Here is a 21,685-nt window from a genome sequence, read left to right as displayed (position 1 = left end):
TTTTTTTCATGTTACTTCATAAAATGAGTAATACTATTTATTTTCATATTCTCATATATTCCTTCCCTCCACCAGAACTATAGGTTCAATCTGTGCTCCAGCTTCCCGTGTCAGAATGGGACTCACTGAAAAGGACAGAAAATGTGAGCTTTAAGGAGCGATGCCAGAGGGAAACACTCATTTTGGGGCCATCCCTGTGGCAAAATGGCATCAGTCAGGAGGGACTGGCCATGCAGCCCTATGCTCCATTGGACTCCGCACAGGAGCCCACTCTCAGGGTTTGTTTGGGGCTTTGTCATGCTTGCTTTAAAGATTCACACATCCCGAGATACATTTATTTTACCTTACAGAAAAACAAGCAAGCCATCAGCAAGTTGTCTGCAATGGCATGGGTGTAAGAGTGGAACGTGACAGCTTTTGCTAGCATGCACTGTTGCTTTAAAAGACAAAAGCAAGACAGGAAAAGTCTGGCTGAGTCAGGGTGGAAGCGCTGAGTAACCCTTCCTGAGCGCTGCACCGCATGCCAGATGTCTGCCCGAGTCAAAAAACAAGCGTGGAAGAATATTTCCTCCAGGACAGCTTTCTAACCTACAGCACCAAACCCAGCTGTGGCCAGGTGTAGGTGCAGTGACAGGGAGACACCTGAGGCATGCGGCTTTGGACGGCAGCACCCACCAGCAAAGCCACAGAGTGGACTTGCTGGAGGGGACAGACGGACAGAGCATGCCACAGTCCTTCCCCCTCCTCCCCAGGCTCTGCCTCCCTACCACCCCGCACATGACTGCAGCACGGGGGCTTTCTCACCCTCACAGCAGCAGGGGAATGCTGGCTTTAAGTGCCCTGCTCTTTGCGTTGAAAGCAGAATTTCAATTTGTGCTTTTCCGAAGTACAGCTGGCCAATGCATTGTCCGTCCTGGCTAGTCCTGCTTCCAGCACAGCTACAGTTGGAAAAGAAGGGCCCTGCTTCATCTCTTGGCTGCCTCACTGACCACTTCACCAGACAAAACAGCAGAGCGACCAGCTACCGGCAGAAGCACCTTGTCCAAATCTCTTTTCCCAAAAGAGAGAAATTATTTGCCTTTGAAAGTCTCTGCAGACTTCCTCAGTTTCCCCCAAGTCTTGTACAACATCTTTTCAGTCCACCAGCTACCCCAGCCTTCTGGGTATCTAGGAGATGGAGTGCTATTCTCCTAAATTGCCCTGCACACAGCTGTGGTAACAGCAGGGGCCAGTTGCCACACAAATCAGACAGTATTTTTTCCATGCACAAGGGAGCGTGGAAAGGATTTCTCTGTGCATAAGTGCAGGCACACCTGTGCAAAGTGACGGGGTTTATTCACCATTCCCCAGGGTAGTTCTGGCATTTGCAGACCAGAGCTGGTGCATGCATGTGCCACAGCAGCTGGATTACCCCGGGTGCCCCCAGGGTCCCTGCCGTGCTCCCTGCTGTGACGGGGGTATGCTCCTAACCTGTAGTGCTGAGCTCTGCATCCCATGGCCCACAAGTACCATGTTATCTGAAGATGTGCGTAGTCATGGGAAATAAGACGCTTATACCTGAGCCGTGCTAGGGCAGATGAGGATGGGTGTTGTCTTAGCTCCCCAGGCAGGGTGCAGCCGGGACACAGACCGGGGTGTAGGGGCAGGAGGCTGCCCACCCTGCCCCAGGCACTAGCTCTGTAAATCCACCCCTCCTTCCCCAAACCCACTGCCCCCAGCACAATGAGCACCTCTCGCAGCACCAGGGCTCTGCCTGCCGCGGGCACTGAGCTGAAAGGGTTAGGGAGCCAGGCACCCTTGAAGGACAAGTTGCTCGACATCCTCTTGTTTGTGCTTAGTTATCACGACGCATCAGGTGACTTCCTTCTGGTCCCTCGGGGCTGTGGGTGAGAAGAGGGCGACAGCCAGGCTGGCAAGGGAAGTGCCGTCGTGTTGCAAGAAGTTTGTACTCGCAGTGAGGTCAGCGGCTTGGCTGCTCACGTGGCCTGGCGGTATAAAGCTGGATGCGAGAGCCGGGCTGCCCAGCGCGGAGCTTCGCTGTCCTCGGAGCAGAAGGGAAGGAGGAAAGCACGAGCAAGGAAAAACAGCAGGGAAGCGGAGGAGTGAAACGAAGTGGAGAAACATGGAAACTTCCCAGGCACACAGCGCTGAAAGGTGAGAGCGGGGCGGGAAGGAGAGGGAAATTTTTTGCTGGAAGAGTACTGTGTTTTTCCCCTTGCTTTTAGGCATGCTGTTCCTGTTTCTGCTCTGCAGGGAACAGCGTGTTCCTGCTTTCACCTCTGGATGGAGTCTGTCAGTCTTCCTTGCTTGGGACAGCGTTTGGGATGCTGGTGCTCCCCGGTTCCCACCTGTGGCTCTCGGGAATGCTCCGCTCCTTTTCCTGCCATCCCAGTCTCCCCCTTTTCTCCTAGGGAGCTAAGATCCATTTTGCCAGAGGAGAGCGACAGCACTGACATCTGTTTTGCCGCTCTTTCCCAGCATGTCCAAGGACCTGTCAGAACTGATGAAGGAAGCTACCAAGGAGGTGCACGAGCAGGCGGAGAACACGCCATTCATGAAGAATTTCCAGAAGGGGCAGGTGTCGCTCCACGAGTTTAAGGTACTTCATAGCAGCATTGCTTGGGGATGGGATTTCCTCACCAGGAAATACACTGTTAGATCAGGCGGGCTGGACGGGGACTAAACGGGGGAGGATGGGGACGACACAAGGAAGGAGGTCCTTTGCATTACGGCTGTCAGCACCTCCCGTGCAAAACATCATCTTCACCAAACTCCAGCACTGCATATCAGGATGGGCAGCCAAGCTGAAACAGGATAAAAAGACAAAGAGGTTGAAGGGATTAATGTAATTGCTTTTCTCTTTCTTCATACATGCCTGCATGTTAATTATTGGCAATGATAGTTAATGGAGGTATGACTATGTGCACATACACGAGTGGCTGAAATGCCAAAAAGAGGGAGAATACTAAATTTACAACACTAAGCAGCTACAGCTAGAAATAATGATGGAATAGTGAGAAAGTGAGGCTGTGGGATAATCTCTGGCACTGAACTTTGCAATGTTTTAGTTGTCACTTGGGTTATACCAGGGCTGAAATCATGAACAATAATAACACAAAGGCAGACTGAATTTGAGCAAGCCATGTCTGCCGCTAACAGGTAGAAGCCTGTTGCTTTTCTTAAGATAAAAGAGAATCATTTGCAGATATTGGTCTGTGCCTAACCTGGCTAGATGCGTGATTCCTGGGATCTGAGCCACATAACAAAGCCATGAGCAAAAACAAAGCACACACCTGTGCCAGGAATTCTTGGGAGGCTATAGGATGTGATGCATGGGCTTGCAAATAACAGTTAGTGATCCAACCTGTGGTTTAATTACTTTGTTGTTGAATTGTTCCTTGGCAAATAAATCCACAAGAGTAGGAAGAAGACTACTTATTTCTGACAGGTTGCATTCAGGATACTTAGTCAAGCATAAATTTAATCTCAGGTGCTGACTTCCTGCTGTTAGAAATGTGGCATTGGTTAGGCAGTGAACTTTGAGACAGGCTGGCAATAACGTAAAAAGTCAGGCCTTCAGGAACACAGCTCAGTTTCTTAGAAGATGTTTATGTGCTGTCAGGGAGTGAGATGTGACGTGGGTTTTAAAAAGTAATGATAGTTTTCAAAAGCCACGTTTCCCATTAAACCACTACCTGCCTCTGAAAACAACAAGTCAAGATACATTTTCTTAATTTGTTAGGCAATGTTCCCATATTTTGTTTCTTTTCCAGTAATCTGGGTAACGGGTTATTGTTTAAAAACCTCTGTTTTTGTTTACTCTCTTGGCAAACCTATATATCTGCCCTGACATGTGACTCCCCAGAATTTGAATCTTTGTTTCCACAACCAAGCCACTGCCCCTGTGCTTATCAAAGTCCTATTTGCTGGCACAGTGGGGAAAAGTTGAAACAGCAACTCTTTTACTGCAGAACTGATTGCTTTGTGGGAGAGTAAACTGCTTTCTCTCCTGTCATCAGCATAATCCCCCTCCCCCCCAAGCCTGACTCACCTGTAGTGCGGTAACATCATGTTTTACCTTTTGCTGCTGATAAGGGATTCCAGTGTAAGGAAGGGGTGGTGTAGGTGTAAATATGTATACAGCCTCTGAAAACAGAATGCCTGGGGAAGGAAAGAACACAGCTAGATTGTCTTAAGCCACGTGGAAAAGCTGGCAGATAGAAGAAAGTATCGCATAAGCTGGGAAAAACAACAATAACAATGGTTTCAAAATAGAGAGGAGAACACACAGCCTCACAGCGCTCCTTCTCAAAGGCATCTTTCAGAGGCCAGCTGCGCTTCCAGCCCCCTTTTACCTTGTCTCCTCGGGGCAACCAAGGAGGCAACCCCACTTGCAAGTCTGAATGAGGAGAGCAGTGGTGCCTCAGTTCCCGCGATGGTGGGATGCCAACAGGACGAATATGTAGAAAAATAAACAGGGTGTGTCATCGTCTCACAAGGCCCCACAAAGGGAAGCCACATCTTGAAGCATTCAGATTCGAACAATGCACCAGAAAATATACCTTTGGGAATACCCTCTCTATTGACCAAGGGAATGAGGAGAATAGACCAGGCATGATTTAATAGGGTTCCAGTTTCCATTACATCAAGCTGCAAGAACTTTAACTTGAAGGTGAAGGCAGCGGCTTTTAAGGGCAGGTGAGACAAATATCTGCTGGAAAGGGCTTAGGTCTTACCTGATGCTGCCTCAAGCAGAAGGGCAAGGGCTAAACAGTGTCTCACTGCACCTTGCAGTTCTGTTTTCCACATGGGAAACCTGCAACACCACAGATGTGCATGCCTTATACTGGGTGTGCCCATGAGTAACTTTTTCATTAGTAGGGTTTGTCCCCAAAACCTGAAGACGACGGACGGATGCACCCATAGCTCATCCTCCTCCTTCTCTTTCAGCTGGTTACGGCATCCTTGTACTTCATCTACTCTGCTCTGGAAGAAGAGATTGAACGTAACAAGGACAACCCAGTTTATGCCCCTGTGCATTTTCCAGCGGAGCTGCACCGGAAAGCTTCCCTGGAGAAAGACTTGGAGTACTTCTATGGCAGCAACTGGAGGGAAGAGATCCCATGTCCTGAGGCTACTCAGAAATATGTTGAGAGGCTCCACTATGTAGGCAAGAACCACCCAGAGCTCCTGGTGGCCCATGCCTACACTCGGTATTTGGGAGACCTGTCTGGGGGGCAGGTGCTGAAGAAAATTGCCCAAAAGGCCCTCCAGCTGCCCAGCACTGGGGAAGGGCTGGCTTTCTTCACCTTCGATGGAGTCTCCAATGCCACCAAGTTCAAGCAGCTCTATCGCTCCCGCATGAATGCCCTTGAGATGGATCTTGCCACTAAGAAAAGAGTCTTGGAAGAGGCCAAAAAAGCATTCCTGCTAAATATACAGGTAACAACCAGCCAGCCCTGTCTGCCCACAACCTCTCTGAAACAAAATAATAGCTACAGGGGAAAGGCAAAGCCGGCATTTCTGCTGTGGAGCTTATGGGAAGTTGTGGATTAAGGCAAGCTAGTCAGAGTTAGATGGCTACACTTGTCCAACCTGGGAGCCTAGTAAAAGGCTGGTCTCTGAAAAGCTCTTCTCCCTCTCCTAGGGTTTGAATTCAGTCTCTTCCCATGTGCCATTATTCAGATATGAATGAGGGCTTATACTGGGAGTGGGGATCACCATCTATCTGTCCTGCCTCAGCAGTACAGTTCCACAGGTCCTCTGTGGTTGCTGACTAGATGCATAGGTACCTTGCTTTCCTTCCCATCAGAAGATGGGCAATAGCCTTCTCCTGAGCTGGAAGCTTCAGGAGAACCTGTCAAGTGAACAAGGAGTTTGAAAGACATGCTCATGACCCCACAGACAGATTATGTTCTGTGCAAAAAGTGCCAGGAGACTTGGACTGAAGTCTGGTGTATTCTTCTAGTTCCTAAAGTGCCTGGGGCAGGGGCAAGGGGTCCAGTGAAAGAAGAAGAGGAGGCCACATAATGAGGCAGTGTGTCCCTCTTCTCAGGTGTTTGAGGCGCTGCAGGAGCTGGTGTCTAAGGGCCAGGAGAATGGTTACCCTATGCAGCCGAAGGCTGAGCTTCGCACAAGGAGCGTTAACAAATCACATGAGCACGGTAAGACACTTCTAAGGGCAGGTGTTTAACATTGCCCCTTGTGGTTTTGTTCTCCTCCCTTCTCTTCTTGTTTTTAAAAGCCACTGAGAAATGAGCATGAGGTGCTTGCCCAGTCTCTTCTCCAGCCATCAGTAGGTAGTGCAAGGAGAGGCACTGGTGTGTGCAAAGCGTCTAGACATGACAGAGCAAGGATGACACGTGGGCTCTCCAGAAATAGTGTCAATGAGGGAGCTTTACAAGAAGAGACTCCCCTCTCCTTCTCTTAGGTTTTAACAAGTGTAAGGTTCATTAGCCGCATGAGTTTCGACCACAAGGAAAACTGGCCTTGAATTCACAGAAGCAAAGGCTGCAGTTTTGGGCCCAGATCAGCTGTGATACCAAGATGCTGACAGAAGTTTCTTCCAGACACACAGCCCTATCCAACGGGCTATCCTTTTGGACTAAATCTCCCTCTGGTCATTTTCCTGCCTTCCAGAAGTATTTACTGAAAACACTTCTTGAAAGTGTGCTGGGTTTATAATGAGCACTGTTCTGGATGGTGATGGCAAGTGGGGATGTACAGGCTGCCCGTCAGTTTTGCAAAACTGAAAAAGCTCCATCTACTGGCAAACACCGATCCCGAACTGGGCAAAGCCCAAGCAGCAGCTGCAAGCAAAACAATCCAATCCTTTTTCAGGGAGTCAGGCTTGCGACTGACTGAGGAGTGGGCTCAGATGTTTACAGAGGAGAGTGGTTTCCCTGATAATGTGTGATTCAAATAAAAAAGCCCTTATGACCTACCCATTCTGAAACTAAAAGGGAGATTTTTTCGGTATATACTGGATTGAACCACAGTCTTCCTGTGGCAAAGAGTGGAAAGCAAACCTCATCTTGCGCATCTCTAGACAATGAAGCTTAAAGCAACTTCTTTGGGAAAGGCAGTAAAAGTTCTCTGTGAAACTTTGCCGCTCTTTTCCCAATACGCTCATAAAAGCAGGATTTTCAGAAGAGTCTGGTGTTGGATGAGTAATTTCATCCTGCAGTTGTACTGGGAAAATTATTTGTCTGGAGTGCTAAGGACTACCTGTTTAAGGTCATTAGATGCCTAACCAATTAAATAAATTAGAAGTAAGAGACAAAATGCCTTTTAAAATTCTGGCTTAAGTATTTGGCCGTCTTCTGCACACATCAGGGGTTTGACGGAGCTGGGCAGTGCATTTTCAAACCTGTAAAGAGACAAGGGAAGAGGCCAGTACTCACATACAGGCAGAGGGGTTGTGAGCCTTTGTGATTCCCAGGTCAAGTCTGCTGCTTCCCTTCTTCACCTACCCCAGGAGAGCAGAATCTGCTTCCGCTGTCTCCCCCAACCCAACTGGGCTCTGGGCTTCCTCCTTCTCCCCTTGACAACTCCAGCAGGGTCTGCTCCAGCACTGGGGCGAGCAAGCGTGGCATACCGGCAGCTTCTTGCCTCAACCTCTTCTCACATGCTTTTTTTCTTTTTTTTTTTCCCTTCTCCCTATTTGATCTAGGTCCAGCGCCTGGGAAAGAAAGTGAGACGACAAACAAGAGACACACAGACATGATGCCCACCACTCCCCTGGTGCGGTGGATCCTGGCAATCGGCTTCCTAGCCACAACAGTTGCCGTGGCATTATTTGCCATGTGAAAGAGCAGGACCTTCACCTTCTCTTCGTGCCTTCCATCACCCTGAACTAATCCACCTTCCCCAGTCCTTGTAAAATTCCCCCCAACTGGGTACTGTGATCTTGGCTCTGCCACTAATATTAGGAGACTTTTCTCCCCAGAAATCGAAGAGAATGCTGTATGGGGGGTCAAAGTCTCTCCTGTGCTTGGTGTGAGCTCTTCTCAGAGACTAACTTTATCACCAGAAACTAAGGGTAGAAAAGGCTAAAAACAATGGCCAAGAATTGTTGTTGCTTTACAGAATGCCTGCAAAAATCCTACAGGAACAGAAACGCAGCTTTGACATCTGTCTCTCCTCAGAAATACGAAGCTCCCCGGAGCTCTGTTTGCTCAATTTTTATACTGCTAGATAATACTGTGATCACTTTTTCCATGGAGCCACATGGCTCCTGTGGGTTATAGACTGTTTTATAGGACACTGGTAGGTCTTTGTTAATTCTTTTTCCAATCATTTTTGTTTTTTAAAAAGCAGAAGACGGTTGTTGAAGATAGTGTCATTCTCTTGTCTGGTTAAATAATTTATAAACATAATAAACTTCAATGTAAAGTCTTCAGGCCTGGTGTTTCCTATTATTAAAGCCTTACCTGGGGAGAAAGGAGGTGTCTGTCTTCCTCCCAGTTTTATGTCTTTTGGAGCTGCTGCCTCCAGAGACATTACAATAGACGAACATGGGAGCTATCATCAGAGCCAGACTCTGCTCCCGCTCAGCACTAACAATAACCTGGTACAAGCTGGGGCAGGTTTCTTCAGCTCCTACATGCTGGTCTCTATTTCTAGAAATGGCACAAATTTCTGTGAGCACACAAAGTATCTTTAAGGAGTGGAAGCCGTACATAAGAGTTGGTTCCTATTCTATTAAAAGCAAATGGTGACAGGACCCTCAGCTGGTCTAAACCAGGACAGCTCTCTCTGACTGCTACCAGCTAAGGGCTCCGTTACCAGACCGCCTTTGCGAGAACTTCAGCATGAATCAGAAAACCAAGTATGTTTTCACCACCCAGAAATGAAATGTACACTAGGTTTTGATCCTACAAGGCAGCTAAATGGGAGATATCAAGCATGCAACTGCATGCCCTCATCTAGGTAACAAACCAACCCAACTTACTCCCAGGACTTGGTACTCACAAGGCATTGCTAAAGGCACTCCAAACACACGGCACTGCTGGAGCAGCCCATGCACACAGCTTTCTTTCCCCCCCTTTTGCTGAGGCAGTTCTGGAGGTCTGGCTTTGTGGTCAGCCACTGTTATGGCCATAGGCCCTATCTGCTTCGGAGGGTCTTCTAACACAGGAGTCACAGCAGGAGAGGCTGCAGTTCAGGTATGGCACAGCAGGTACCAACAAGGCCATTATCTATCACCTCAGAGTCCTTCCCTCTCTTTCTACCAGAAAGCCTCTGTGATCAACCTGTCTCCATAATACTGCCTGTTCTGGCTGCGACCTTAATCCCAAAGACACGCTTTCCTACTGATCTGTTTTAACGACCAGCACTGAACCTGCTCAAAGAGCAAGAATCAGAAGGCACGTCCTGCTGAGAATAAGCAGTGGGAAAGAGGGACTGTCATTATTTTCAGGCTCTTATCTACCCTATATCCCTCCCAAAATCCCCTTTAATACTTCTGTATTTGGACCCATTTGCCAACCCCTGGTAGAAAAAATAGTTAATTCTTGAAAAAGATAGTCAGATGTTTGAAAAGCAGGGTTACGAGGCTTGGTAGCTATTCAAATACAAGAACTTATTCATTCAAATTTATATTAAGTTCTACCTGTTCAGTCCCTCTAAGCAACCCTAACTAAATCATTATGTTCATTCAACCATGCTGAATAACTAAATATCCCAAACACGCAAACAAATCCCCATGAGCTCAGAAATGCTCCCTACCACACTCAGCCCCTCTCCACTGCCCAAAGAGATCGTAACTGTCACCTCAAAGTCAGGAAAACTGGATTCAGACTGACATCATCCCCTCCCTGCTCATGGCAGAGGAGGTACGGTGCTTTGAGTATCTCACAGCCATTGTGCTATCGCACACTGAAGGACTCCGGACTGAGCCTAAAGAAGTCTTCAGAGGTGAAGACTAAAGCTTTGCTTGTACTCGTCTATGATCTTTATGAATATACCTGGTTTCTCTGCAGCAACGAGACGGTCTTTATTTTCCACCCGCTGCAGTTAAGACCTCCCTTGGAACGCACTATGCTTCCCAGCTTTGCTTTCATTTAGGATGCACGCTACCACATTTTTGAAGGGCCAAAACGCTTACCCAACAACCTGCTAGCCTTCCCCCAAAATTCACAGCTGCTCAGGAGAAAAGCATTCCGGGGAACGCACATCCTGAGGCAGCAGCCTGTTTGCAGGCCATCAGGCTTGCGGCACAGCCACTGCCATCCCTGTGGGGCCCCGGCCGGACCGCCTGCCCACCATTTCCCCACAGTAGGTCCCACCACATCCAGCGGGATTCTCCTCTGCCCCGCCCTCTGTGGCCGTGGGCCTGCTGCACCACAGCCAGCCAGGCCTAGGGACACCCTGCTCAAGCCCTGCCACCCCACCAAGCCCTGCAGCAACAGGCTCCAGCAGCCCCCAAGGAGCCTACAGCAGTACTTTATTTTATTCTCGGTGATTAACGCCTCTGCCTCCCCCCACGGCGTGCAGCAGCCCCGCTTCCCGCCGCCTGAGGGCAACGAAAGCGCCCCCCCCCCCGCCCGCAATGGTTTCACCCGCTCCCCCCTCCGCGCACCGCCACAATGGTCCCGCCCGACCGCCATTTCGCCTCCCCCCGCCCTTCTCTCCCAGATTTCGCGCCAAACTGCGCCCGGCCTGCAGGGGGCGGAACGCCGCGGCCAATCGGCGGCAGAGGCGATGCCGCGCGCTTCCTCTTGGGCGGGGCGAGAGGGCGGCCGGGGCCCAATCCGCGGTGGCGCGCTGCGGGCGGGCCAATCGGAGTGCGCGGCGGCCGCGCGCCCCGTGCAGCAGTTTGGTTTCCGCCGCGCGCCGCTTTTGCCGCGAAAAAGTTGGTGGCGGCTTCCCGCGGGCAGCGAGGTGCGGAGCGGGGCGGGATGGGGCGCGGGGGGGAGAGAGGAGGAGGACGGGGACGAGGACGAGGACGGGGGCAGTGCGAGGGGTGCAGTGCAGCCGGGGATGGGGGAGCGGGGGGGGGCAGGGTCCAGGGTCCCGTGGGGCATTTGGTGCGGGGGAGGAGGAGGAGGTGGTTGGGGCTGACCGTGCGCTCTCGCCCCCGCAGGGGAGCAGCAGTCGCCATGTCCGGCTTCGACGACCCCGGCATTTACTACAGCGACAGTTTTGGGGGCGATGCGTCGGTGGACGAGGGGCAGGTTCGGAAGTCGCAGCTGCAGAAGCGGTTCAAGGAGTTTCTGCGGCAGTACCGGGTGGGCACGGACCGGACGGGCTTCACCTTCAAATACAGGTGCTGCTGTGACCCCTCTTCTCCTTCCCTGGCCTTACCCACTCCTCTTTGCACATCTGATCTGCTGTTAACCTCCCTCTTGCTATGCGCACCCCAGGTATACAATAGCACACGTCAGCTTTTTTCTTCCCATAGACCGTAAAGAGCTCTTAGTATAAGAAATGCTGTTGTTCCCATTTAACCTTGTAGGAAAACTGAGGTCTGGTGTTCTCCCAAATTTTTAAGCAGCCAGCCAGTGGCAGAGGTAGCAATAGAGGGATCTGCGCTGCCAAACTTGCACCTAGTTCTGAAATTCAAGGTCTGTCTTCAAGTTCTAGTGCTTTCTGGTCTGGAGTTTTGTCTGTATCCATTAAAATTAGCGCAGCACTGTCCTGTGTGCCTTCTGAGGCTATGAAGTCCCTTGGCCATCCCTTTGCCTATGCAGCTTGGAGACACAGCTGTGAGAGAACGTGGACATATATCATGCAAGGGCTGGGAAAATCTTTCACCTTTAATCTCTGAATTTCATGCACCGTGCCTTTTTTAAGGAGAACATTGCCTGCTATGCTATTACTTTGGTTTTTTAAACATAGTTTAGGTATAATAGGTATTATCCTGTGTAGAAGTTTTCTAATTGCCTATCTGGTTGTGTAACTAGTAAAAAAAAAAAAAAAGTCTAGCACTATACTTTACATTGTCACTGCAAGCACCGGTGTCCCTGGTCTTATGTCACATTTCAAAGTGGTTTTGGGTGAAAGATTTGCAGAGGTCCCCCTAGGCTTCTCTTGGCACTCTCCTGATTTTCTCTGTTTGCTTTCCAAACGAAGGACTCCCTGCAGAAGCTGCCTTCATAAGGTCACTGTAGGTGACTGGTGCTTTCTGCCCTGCAAACCTTTACCACTTACTTCCTTGCAGGGATGAGCTTAAACGGCATTATAACCTGAGTCAGTACTGGGTGGAGGTGGAGATGGAAGACTTGGCCAGCTTTGATGAAGATCTCGCTGACTATCTGTACAAGCAACCGGCGGAGCACCTGCAGCTGGTAAGGATGGAGGAGGTTGGCAACCTGGCATGCTGACATTATCACATTGCGAGAGCAGCCCTGACAATACACTGCAATATGCCCGTAATAGCCTAGTTGTTCCCTTTGTAGTTGGAAGAAGCGGCAAAAGAAGTCGCAGATGAGGTCACCCGTCCTCGTCCTTCAGGGGAGGAAACTCTCCAAGACATCCAGGTCATGTTGAGATCGGATGCCAACGCAGCCAACATCCGCAGCCTGAAGGTGAGGTGAATCTGCTGCCATGTTGAGCAGTGAGAGGCAGGGCTTACTTACGTGGGGGTGTGATTGCAGGGAAGCTTTCGGTATTTGATCACGTAGTTCAGGACATGGGTTGTACACTAATGTACAAGCAGGGATACTCTGCAACTTAAATCTGACTGCAAAGGAGTGTTATTACTGATTGCTGCCGTGGGGATATTATTGCTATTAGTGATGTTCTGCATGGAGTGTTTTGTCCTTTTCTCCTTTGTTTTGAAATCAGCATGGCTTAAGTCATGCAACCTTCCCCTGCTGCTCTAGAGCAGGAGAGTAACGTTGTCAAGAAGCGCAGGCTTTTTTGTTCTGGTACCTTGGTCCCATGAATGTGGGAAGTGTAGCTAAGAAAGAACTGTGTTTCTTTTAATGTCTTTAGTTTTCCATCCATCCTCCGGTGACAGCTTTCTTACCTTCCCTTCACCTTTTCCCTTTCAGTCCGACCAGATGTCCCACCTTGTGAAGATCCCTGGGATCGTAATTGCAGCAACCCCTGTGAGAGCCAAAGCCACCAGAATAGCCATCCAGTGCCGCAGCTGCCGCAACACCATCAGCAACATTGTGGTGCGCCCAGGCCTGGAGGGTTACGCTCTCCCCAGGAAATGCAACACGTAAGGACTGACATGGGGATGCATGCAGCAGGCTGGTGGGGAAGAAAAGGCTGCGTCCCCTCCTCCTGCTCCCCCTCCATCCCATATGGGCTGCATAGAGTCAGCTCCCTGTCACACAAGGCAGAATCATCTCTGCTGCTCTCTGCCTCTTCCCTTCATGTTGCCCTTGTGCCTGCATGCACCCATGGCTGGCAGGTTTTAGCTCCGTCCATCTGCGGTCACACCAGTTGTGATGCTGCATGACCAGTGCTGCAAGCGGTATTGAGTGGCTGTGTCCAGCCAGCTGTGTTCTTTTTATCTGTAGGGCGTTTTGCCTGTGGTACCTAATGGTTCATTCCTGCCTCCAGCTGTCCCATAATGCTGCGTTAAGCTGTTGTCCTAACTTCCTATTAAATTCTTATCCTTTTCAAACAAACTTCTTGCTTCCACGTTCCCCCTCCCCAGGGAGCTGTTTTGCATTACCTTCTGTAGGGATGCTTTGCTACTAACCTTCAAATCCTGCTTTACAGCTCTTGATGCCCATGCAAACTGTGAGCATTAGGCTGCCGCTGTGGCAGCTCTCACGCCGACCGATTATGGTGGGTTGTGTCTTTGAGCCATGCCTGCCAGTATTTATTTTCTGCGCCTTGTCTCTAATGCAGCTTGAGAGGTCTTTGGGATAGGGATCATTCTTGCATGTGGTCTGTACAGCACCTCATTCCTGATCCTTGACTGCACGAGTGCATCTGCACTCTCCTGCTACCCTCCCTGAAAGCCCTGTCCCTGCCTGCATGGAGTCAGGCATCGGTAGTGATGTACTGAGATGGCAGCAGGACTGGGAGGTGCTCCTTGTCTCGGAGAGCTTGTAGTCTAGCAAGGCAGATATGCCTCGAGAGACTGGGAGGTTGATGACAGCCTTGTCACATCACTAATTGCTTTCTCACCAGAAACCACTTAACATTTGCTTCGTTCGTGAGGTTATAAAGAAGAATGCCCTGCCATGTCTATACTGTTACCTTCTGTGTAATTAATGAATTACCTTCCTCCCCGCTTTTAGCTAGCGGGGGAGAGGGGGGAGGCAGGGAGAGTATTCAGGCAAGTGTCACCCTGTCTTTGGCTTGTTCTCATGCCTGCTTTTGGCAGCTGTTGAAGACAAGACCCAGGGCTTGATGAGCCTTTGGTCTGGCCCTGTGTGACTGCCCTTCTTGCCTGCTGGGCACCACTCGGAGGGGCGGCTGCTCTGGGCTCTGTCATTGCTGTCCCCTCTACAGGGGGGCTCCCAGGGGTGGCTTCTGAGTGCCAGGAGCCTTCCCTGATTGATCTCTCTGCACAGAGAACAAGCCGGCCGCCCAAAGTGCCCGCTCGACCCCTATTTCATCATGCCAGATAAGTGCAAGTGTGTGGACTTCCAGGTTCTGAAGCTGCAGGAGTCCCCAGACGCTGTGCCGCATGGGGAGATGCCCCGGCACTTGCAGCTGTACTGCGACAGGTACCAGTGCAGTCTCCCCCCCTGCATCACCCCACCAGGCTAGCAGGTGTTGCTGGTGCCATCCTTTCCCCTGCTACCATCCTCTGCTTTCCCCTTCCTCCTTTTAGGTACCTGTGTGACAAAGTTGTCCCAGGGAACAGAGTCACTATCATGGGCATCTACTCCATCAAGAAGTCTGCCCAGAGCAAGAACAGAAGCCGTGATAATGTTGGCGTGGGCATCCGAAGCGCTTACATCCGTGTGGTGGGCATCCAGGTGGATGTGGAGGGCTCAGGTGAGGGCTGCTTTTGGTGCCTGTCTGGTCTCTGTTGGTAGTCTGGTGTTGGGAGAGCCCCCTTCCCTGAGGAAGGCGGTCCCTCAGCAAGGACTGTATGAAATCACAGCCTGGGTCCTTCTCTGCTGCTTATATAGCAGAAGATTCAAGCCAGTCCAGGGGTCTAACTTGCTGTGGATGCTCTATGCTCAGGTGTCCTGTATGACTTTTTCTCAGTGGTATTAAATGAGGAGGCTTCAGCCTGAGTCCTCCAGGGTATTTAAGTTCTTTTATCTTATTGATCTTAGTGGGAATCTGCTAAGCCATCCCTGAGGATCTGGGCTGAAGTTGATGGTTAAGATTGAGCTGTGTTTTTAAGATGAGGTCCTGACTGTAATTCTCCCTCTGGTTCCTCCAGAGCTGCTTTGCCCAAGATCCTTGCTTTTTCCTACCAGCCTCTAAGGACACAGCCTGCCTTGCTGGGATAGCAAATGCCTGCCCTCTCCACCCTTCCCACCTGGTGGCATTTGGCGTGATTTTCAAGAAGGGATCTTGGTGGTAGTGGGTGTGGGGGGAGTAGTGTCATTTACTTTAAAACATTCATTTGTTCACTGTTGCTTCATTCTCATCCCTGTACAGGACACAGCTTTGCTGGCTCAGTGACCCCTCAAGAAGAGGAGGAACTTCGTCGCCTTACTGCCATGCCCAACATCTACGAGACAATCGCCAAGAGCATCGCGCCCTCCATCTATGGCAGCACTGACATCAAAAAGGCCATTGCCTGCCTCTTATTCGGAGGCTCTCGCAAGAGGTGGGGAAAGTCAGCCTGGTAGAGAGAGAGTGGTGGCAGGGGTGTCATTCACGGCACAAAGCCCTCATACAGTCTTCTGGCGGTGCTGCCAACTACCTGCCACTTGTCAGCAATGCTTGGTTATCAAAATGAAGGCTCACCGTTTCTCCTCCCTCTCTTCTTTCCACCCTGTTGCTCCAGGCTCCCGGATGGACTGACCCGCAGAGGAGACATCAACTTACTGATGCTGGGTGACCCCGGCACGGCCAAATCCCAGCTGCTGAAGTTCGTCGAGAAGTGTTCGCCCATTGGGGTAGGTGGTTTGAGGTGCCCGCTTGTAGTGCGGCTCGTTTCTTCCTTCTGCTCCCTGCATAGCACTGAAGACCAGACCGTGGTCACAGCAGGTAGCTGCCCGTGCATCCACAGCTAGGCTGGCTGGCAGAGGTGCAAGCTGCCGTTTCTGGTGCTAGCCTGGAAGAGATGGGATGCAGGAGAGGGGATGAGGGAAGGAAGGGGAAGCAAGTAATGCCTCTCAGTATGATATGAGCCAGGCTATTTGCAGACATCCAAAGACGTGACTGGTGCTGTTGTTTATTGTTGAGACTTGATCAGCGGTGAGGCTGGCTGGTCAGGACAAATGAAGTTGACTGCATCTCAAGCATGGACCTCCAGGCTGAGCCCAGGCATAAAATTACATTTTCAGCTGTGTTTTCTTGTAGTCTCCATTAAATTCAGCCTCTGACTGCGTTGTTCCCTCAGGGGGAAAACAAAGCTAATGCAGCAGCCCACCAAACAATGAATCACTCCCTGTTCTGTACTTAATACCTGTATTTGTGTGTCTGCAAGCCCTCTGGTGCATCACAGCTGTTTAGTCTGAGGCCTGGGACTAGGAAATAGCCTTGCTCTGTACCCAACAGGTCTGCTTTTGGCATGTGCTGAGGGGTTTTCCTGGAGGGCTTTGTGTTTCCTCCAGTAGCTCTGGATTTTGCAGTGCCAGGGGTGCTTTGTCCTCCAGCTGCAGCGGTGGGTTCCTGGGTCCCACGGCAGCTGATGTGCTGTCCCTTCCTTGCCTTACATGCCACTAGGTATACACCTCGGGGAAAGGCAGCAGCGCTGCTGGCTTGACGGCGTCAGTGATCCGTGACCCTTCCTCCAGGAGTTTCTTCATGGAAGGAGGAGCCATGGTGCTGGCGGACGGCGGAGTGGTGTGCATCGATGAGTTTGACAAGGTACCTGCGGGGCTGCCTGGGCAGGAGCGGGGAAGAGAAGAGCCCTTGGGCTGCCAGCTGCTCCCGGGAGAGCCCAGACCTGCAGGAGAAAGCGAGGCAGCCTCAAGAGAGTTGCCCTTTCTTTTGGGGAAGGTCAGGGGATGGGGCTGCAGGGAAATTCTGGTTACATGCTGCACTCTTGAGCAGAGGTCCTTGCAGAGCTTTGCCTCGGGGGTCAGCATTGGTGGGTGTGTAGCTGAGGTCTGGCGGCGGTGACGGATGGCAACTTTTTTTTTTTCACTCCACCTCATTTCTCCCACCTCGGATGAGAAGATGCGGGAGGATGACCGCGTGGCCATCCACGAGGCCATGGAGCAGCAGACCATCTCCATTGCTAAGGTGAGCTGTGGGTGCGTGTCGCCCCAGGGCAGGAGCCTGACTTGCTGCTGGGTTTCCCCGAGAGCCCAGCAACCAGCAGTCATGCTTCCTTTGCCAGAATTGCACATTTTAGTGTGGCTTGTCCAGGCAGTGGTTTTGATCATTACTAGTTTCTCTGATCTGAGACTGGTCAGCTCTGCCTGTAGGCTTTGGGTTGTCTTCTCTCAGGCAGCGTGAACATCAGCAGGACTGAAACAAGCTCCCTCTGCTCTGCCTGTCCTCTTCTCCTCTAGATTTAGTAGTTCTGCTGATATCCCTGTGTCACAGCCTGATGTCTCTTCTTTTTTCTTCCTTCCCACTGCTCTCCACACCCTCAGAAGAACTACAGAAACTGCCTGACATCCTAGTGCCTGGTCTTCTCTCAGATCAGAGTTTCTCTTCGTTTCCACTGCTCAACCTTTTTTTTGTAACACCTCCGCTCTCTCCTGGTCGCTGTGGCTCACCCCTTAGCTGTTCAGTCCCTGGTAACAGAACACCCACCACAACTTTTCCTTGCTGGTCGCTCTTGCCCTACTACCTGCAAACCTGCACTTTGCCCCCGGGGCTGCCCAGGGGGCTCAACCCCAGCCACCCAGTTTCTGTCTCAGGTTGCAAACTTGGTGATAGGGTCTTGTGTGTCCTTGCCCTTGACATGAGGTTTTAAATGAAGTTACTCAGTGCTCAAGTCTCAGCTGAAGCCAGTCCTCTTCCAGGACATGTGGGTCCAGCCTCATGTAGCTCCTGTGCTGACCCCTCTCCAATGTGGAACTGTTACAGAGTAATTGGGTGCTACTTAAGGGGTTTTATTTAAATGCAAGTGATTGAGGATAAGTCCTTGCAAACTGCTTTGGACCTTTCAGTACCAGCTAATAGCCTTCTAGCTCTGCTGTGACATGGACATGGACTTGACCCCATCCGTTTCTCCTTCCCCCCCACAGGCAGGAATCACAACCACACTCAACTCCCGCTGCTCAGTGCTGGCAGCTGCCAACTCCGTCTTCGGGCGCTGGGACGAGACCAAGGGTGAGGAGAACATTGATTTTATGCCCACCATCCTGTCCCGATTTGACATGATCTTCATCGTCAAGGATGAGCACAACGAGGAGCGAGACATGGTGGGTGAGGGCATGTGGGTGCAGCTGGGACTCGTGGTGCCCCATTTTTTCAGGAGGGGGAGGTAGGGGTGTTCCTGCTGCCTGACTGCCTTCTGCTCTCCTAGACACTGGCCAAGCACGTGATGTCCTTACACGTGAGCGCCTTGACGCAGACCCAGGCCGTGGAGGGCGAGATTGAGCTGAACAAGCTGAAGAAGCTCATCTCCTTCTGTCGGACGTGAGTGAGAGGCATGACTTTTTGGCAGTGCCTGGGCTGCACGGTGGGAGGCAGTGGTGAGAAGCGAACCACGCAGCTGATATTTGCAAGTGCTCAATCTGGGTGACCTTTTTTTAACTCCTGCCTTGAAAAAAGGGAAGTGAGAGCAGCTTGCAACAGTGCCACAGCGTGGCCTAAGGAAGCGAGGGGTGCCCGGGGACACCCCTGCCCAGGGGACCCTCCCAGGCAGCGCTGCATCCAGCTCCTGTCCCCCCTTGCAGGAAGTGTGGCCCTCGGCTGTCGGCGGCGGCGGCAGAGAAGCTGAAGAACCGCTACATCCTGATGCGGAGCGGCACTCGCCAGCACGAGCAGGAGAGCGACCACCGCTCCAGCATCCCTATCACTGTCCGGTGAGCAATCCCACCCTCCTTGCCCCACTAAAACTCTCAGGGTTGGGGTTGCATCGCTGGGAGTCACCTGGGGTAGCCCAGGAAGGGGGTTAGTGTGGTGCTGGGGTTTGGGGGGAGCCCTCTGTGAACAGGGCAACACTGGAGGTGGTTTGGGGTGGGCAGGAGGTGCCTGGAGTTCAGTAGGTGGGGGTGTCAGGAGTCGGGGGGAAGGAGAAGACCCCTCGGAGCCGCAGTAGAAAGCAGGTTGTTCTCCTTTGGCCGCAGGCAGCTGGAGGCTGTCGTGCGCATTGCTGAGTCCCTGGGGAAGATGAAGCTTCAGCCCTTCGCCACCGAGGCGGACGTTGAGGAGGCCTTGCGGCTCTTCCAGGTGTCCACGCTTGATGCAGCCATGTCGGGCAGCCTGTCAGGTGAGGGGGAGATGCTCTGTGCTGGGAGCAGGAGGGACATGCTGGGCCTGGCTGTTCAGGGCAAGGAGAGATGAGCTCCCTTCCCAGGACCAGGCTGGCAGGGGCAGGGGATGCTACCTGCTTTCTGAGCAAAGGCAAAGCAATGCCTGTGGCAGCAAGGGGCCATCATGGCCGTGGGGCTGTGGCTCACAGGGAGGGCAATGCCAGATGACACTGAGGGTCTCCACCTGTGCTGGGCAAGGGAGGGATGATCTGGCCCCTTGTGGTCCCAAGGGGAGAGTCCAGTGCTGTAGGTGGTTCCCCAACCTGTTTGTCCTCCAACCTCCACCCCCATAGGGAGGAGACAATGTTTCCTTGGGAGGCAGCGTGGCACAAAGGGTTTGAAGGAAGCTCCAGCAGTCAGGTCCATGTTCAGCTGTGTCTTTGGAGCTCCACAACCTTTGATGGTGGATTTGCTTATGGGTTCCATAAAGTCTGAGACATGCAGGTGTTGTGGGAGGGACAGGAGATGGGCACTCTGGCTTTGAGAGTGATGTCTGAGTGGCACAGAGAGCTCACACAGCCTCTCCCTCCAGGGGCAGAAGGCTTCACGACACAGGAGGACCAAGAGATGCTGTCCCGCATTGAGAAGCAGCTCAAGCGCCGCTTCGCCATTGGCTCTCAGGTGTCGGAGCACAGCATCGTCCAGGACTTCATGCGGCAGGTGGGCCAGGGACCCTGTGGAGGGTTGGGCTGTGAAACCAAGGACCTCAGACTGCCGCTCAGGGGATGAAACCCATTCTCCAAGAGGCGGCTGGAGAGCCTTTTGGTCATACTTGCTTTTGAAGTTGTTTGTAGGGAGTTGTGTGCAATGTGATTGCAGAGTTTAAGGGGAGCGAGGCGAGAAGTCATTTTTCTCCAAAGGCACTGAGGTTTGGGGCTGTTTGGGTAGGTTGGGGTCCTACCCTTGAAACCAGAACCGTTTGATTTGTGAGACTGGCTATAGTCAGACCTGAAATAGTGAAAGGGGAAAGGAGCATCAGCACCTGGTGCCACCGGGCTCCCTCCCTCCAGAGAGGCACAGCCAGGCTTTAGCAGTGGTTGCAGGTTCCCGATGGGCTCTGGTGAGCTTTTGCCTGCCAGCTCATCTCCCCCTGTTCTCCCCTTTTCCAGAAATACCCAGAACATGCCATCTACAAGGTGCTGCAGCTGATGATGCGGCGGGGGGAGATCCAGCACCGCATGCAACGCAAAGTCCTCTACCGCATCAAGTGACCTCCCTATCCCACAGGTGGGGAGGGAACTGCTGCTGCCTGATGCCTGCCCACATGCAGGCAGAGTGCCCCGTGGGGTTGGAACCTGCTCCTGGAAGAAGCTTTTCCTTGGGGAGCCAGACAGCCCAGGGCCTCCCTCTTGAACCAGGGTTTGGGGTGGTCAGGATTCCCCTTGAGTGCTCTGTCACTGTGTCACGTCGATGTTTCTCTGAACTTCAAAAGCTTTTAGTTTGTATTAAAATAAAAACTGATATTTGTAGCCCAGGGTCTTTGGCTGCCCAGAGGGACGGAGGGAATGTATCTCCTTCCCCCTTCAGAGGCAGTGCAGGATTTCGGTTGGAAAGGCATCCCTCCTGCTCACCCTGTGTTACCCACTGCCCAGCGCCCACCCTGGGGACTTGCCTCGAGGCACGACGCAACCCCCTGGGCAGGACCAGCAGCCCTGAAGGCAGAAACTCATTTCTTGCTCAGGGTTTGATCTGTCTATTAAGGCATAAATCCTGTTGGTGCAGGCTGCCCTGTTGGGCTCAGTGGTGTGGGAGGCACCTTACCCAGTCACTGTGTGCAGGCTGCTGCTGTCTTCCGTGTCTGCCAGCAGCAGCGAAGGAAATGACCTGCTGTTCCCTGCTTCAAAGCTGCTCTCTGCTTGTGCCTCCTTCCCCTCTCCAAGGGCTGCAGCAGGCAAATGCTTTCCCCTGCAGTGTAAATGGCTGCGTGAAAGCCTTGCTGGAGGTATGGGCAGAGGCCTCCGCTTGCCCTAGTGAGGATGGGGATGTGCGGTGATGCCCAAGAGCTGTGTACCCTCCTCCAAGTAGCTTCTGCCACCTCCTTCACGTGCTGACAGCTGTAGGGAGCGTTGTCCCACTCAGCAGGAGCCTCTCTTGGGCTCTCTGCCCCAGGGTGGTCTTGGGCAGCCACTCGCCCTTCTGCATTTGCTGCATAACCATGCACTTGCAAACTCTGCAGGTTTTTGTCACTTCTAGTAGTATTGGTTCTT

The 21,685-nt window shown here is 51.9% G+C and overlaps 2 protein-coding genes across 2 annotated transcripts; both read left to right on the top strand.

Annotated features, from left to right (window-relative positions):
• The first annotated feature begins 1,999 nt into the window (after positions 1-1,999).
• Positions 2,000-8,397, top strand: HMOX1 (heme oxygenase 1). The gene is made up of 5 exons (XM_076338743.1): positions 2,000-2,154; positions 2,479-2,599; positions 4,951-5,442; positions 6,056-6,164; positions 7,673-8,397. Exons 1-5 carry the CDS (start codon positions 2,123-2,125, stop codon positions 7,807-7,809), a joined length of 891 nt encoding a protein of 296 aa, XP_076194858.1. The 5' UTR covers positions 2,000-2,122; the 3' UTR covers positions 7,810-8,397.
• Positions 8,398-10,826: 2,429 nt separating this feature from the next.
• On the top strand, positions 10,827-20,947 carry MCM5 (minichromosome maintenance complex component 5). The gene is made up of 17 exons (XM_076328735.1): positions 10,827-10,884; positions 11,087-11,269; positions 12,164-12,290; positions 12,402-12,530; positions 12,999-13,171; positions 14,484-14,639; positions 14,747-14,913; positions 15,532-15,703; positions 15,884-15,995; positions 16,768-16,911; positions 17,224-17,289; positions 18,246-18,422; positions 18,527-18,639; positions 18,900-19,028; positions 19,293-19,435; positions 20,011-20,138; positions 20,588-20,947. Exons 2-17 carry the CDS (start codon positions 11,103-11,105, stop codon positions 20,687-20,689), a joined length of 2,205 nt encoding a protein of 734 aa, XP_076184850.1. The 5' UTR covers positions 10,827-10,884; positions 11,087-11,102; the 3' UTR covers positions 20,690-20,947.
• The last annotated feature ends 738 nt before the right edge of the window (positions 20,948-21,685 follow it).

This window comes from Aptenodytes patagonicus, chromosome 1 (genome assembly GCF_965638725.1).
Source record: "Aptenodytes patagonicus chromosome 1, bAptPat1.pri.cur, whole genome shotgun sequence".
In the NCBI taxonomy this organism is placed as follows: domain Eukaryota; kingdom Metazoa; phylum Chordata; class Aves; order Sphenisciformes; family Spheniscidae; genus Aptenodytes; species Aptenodytes patagonicus.
Note: the sequence above shows the minus strand (reverse complement) of the source record. Positions and strands in the feature narration are given on the sequence as shown.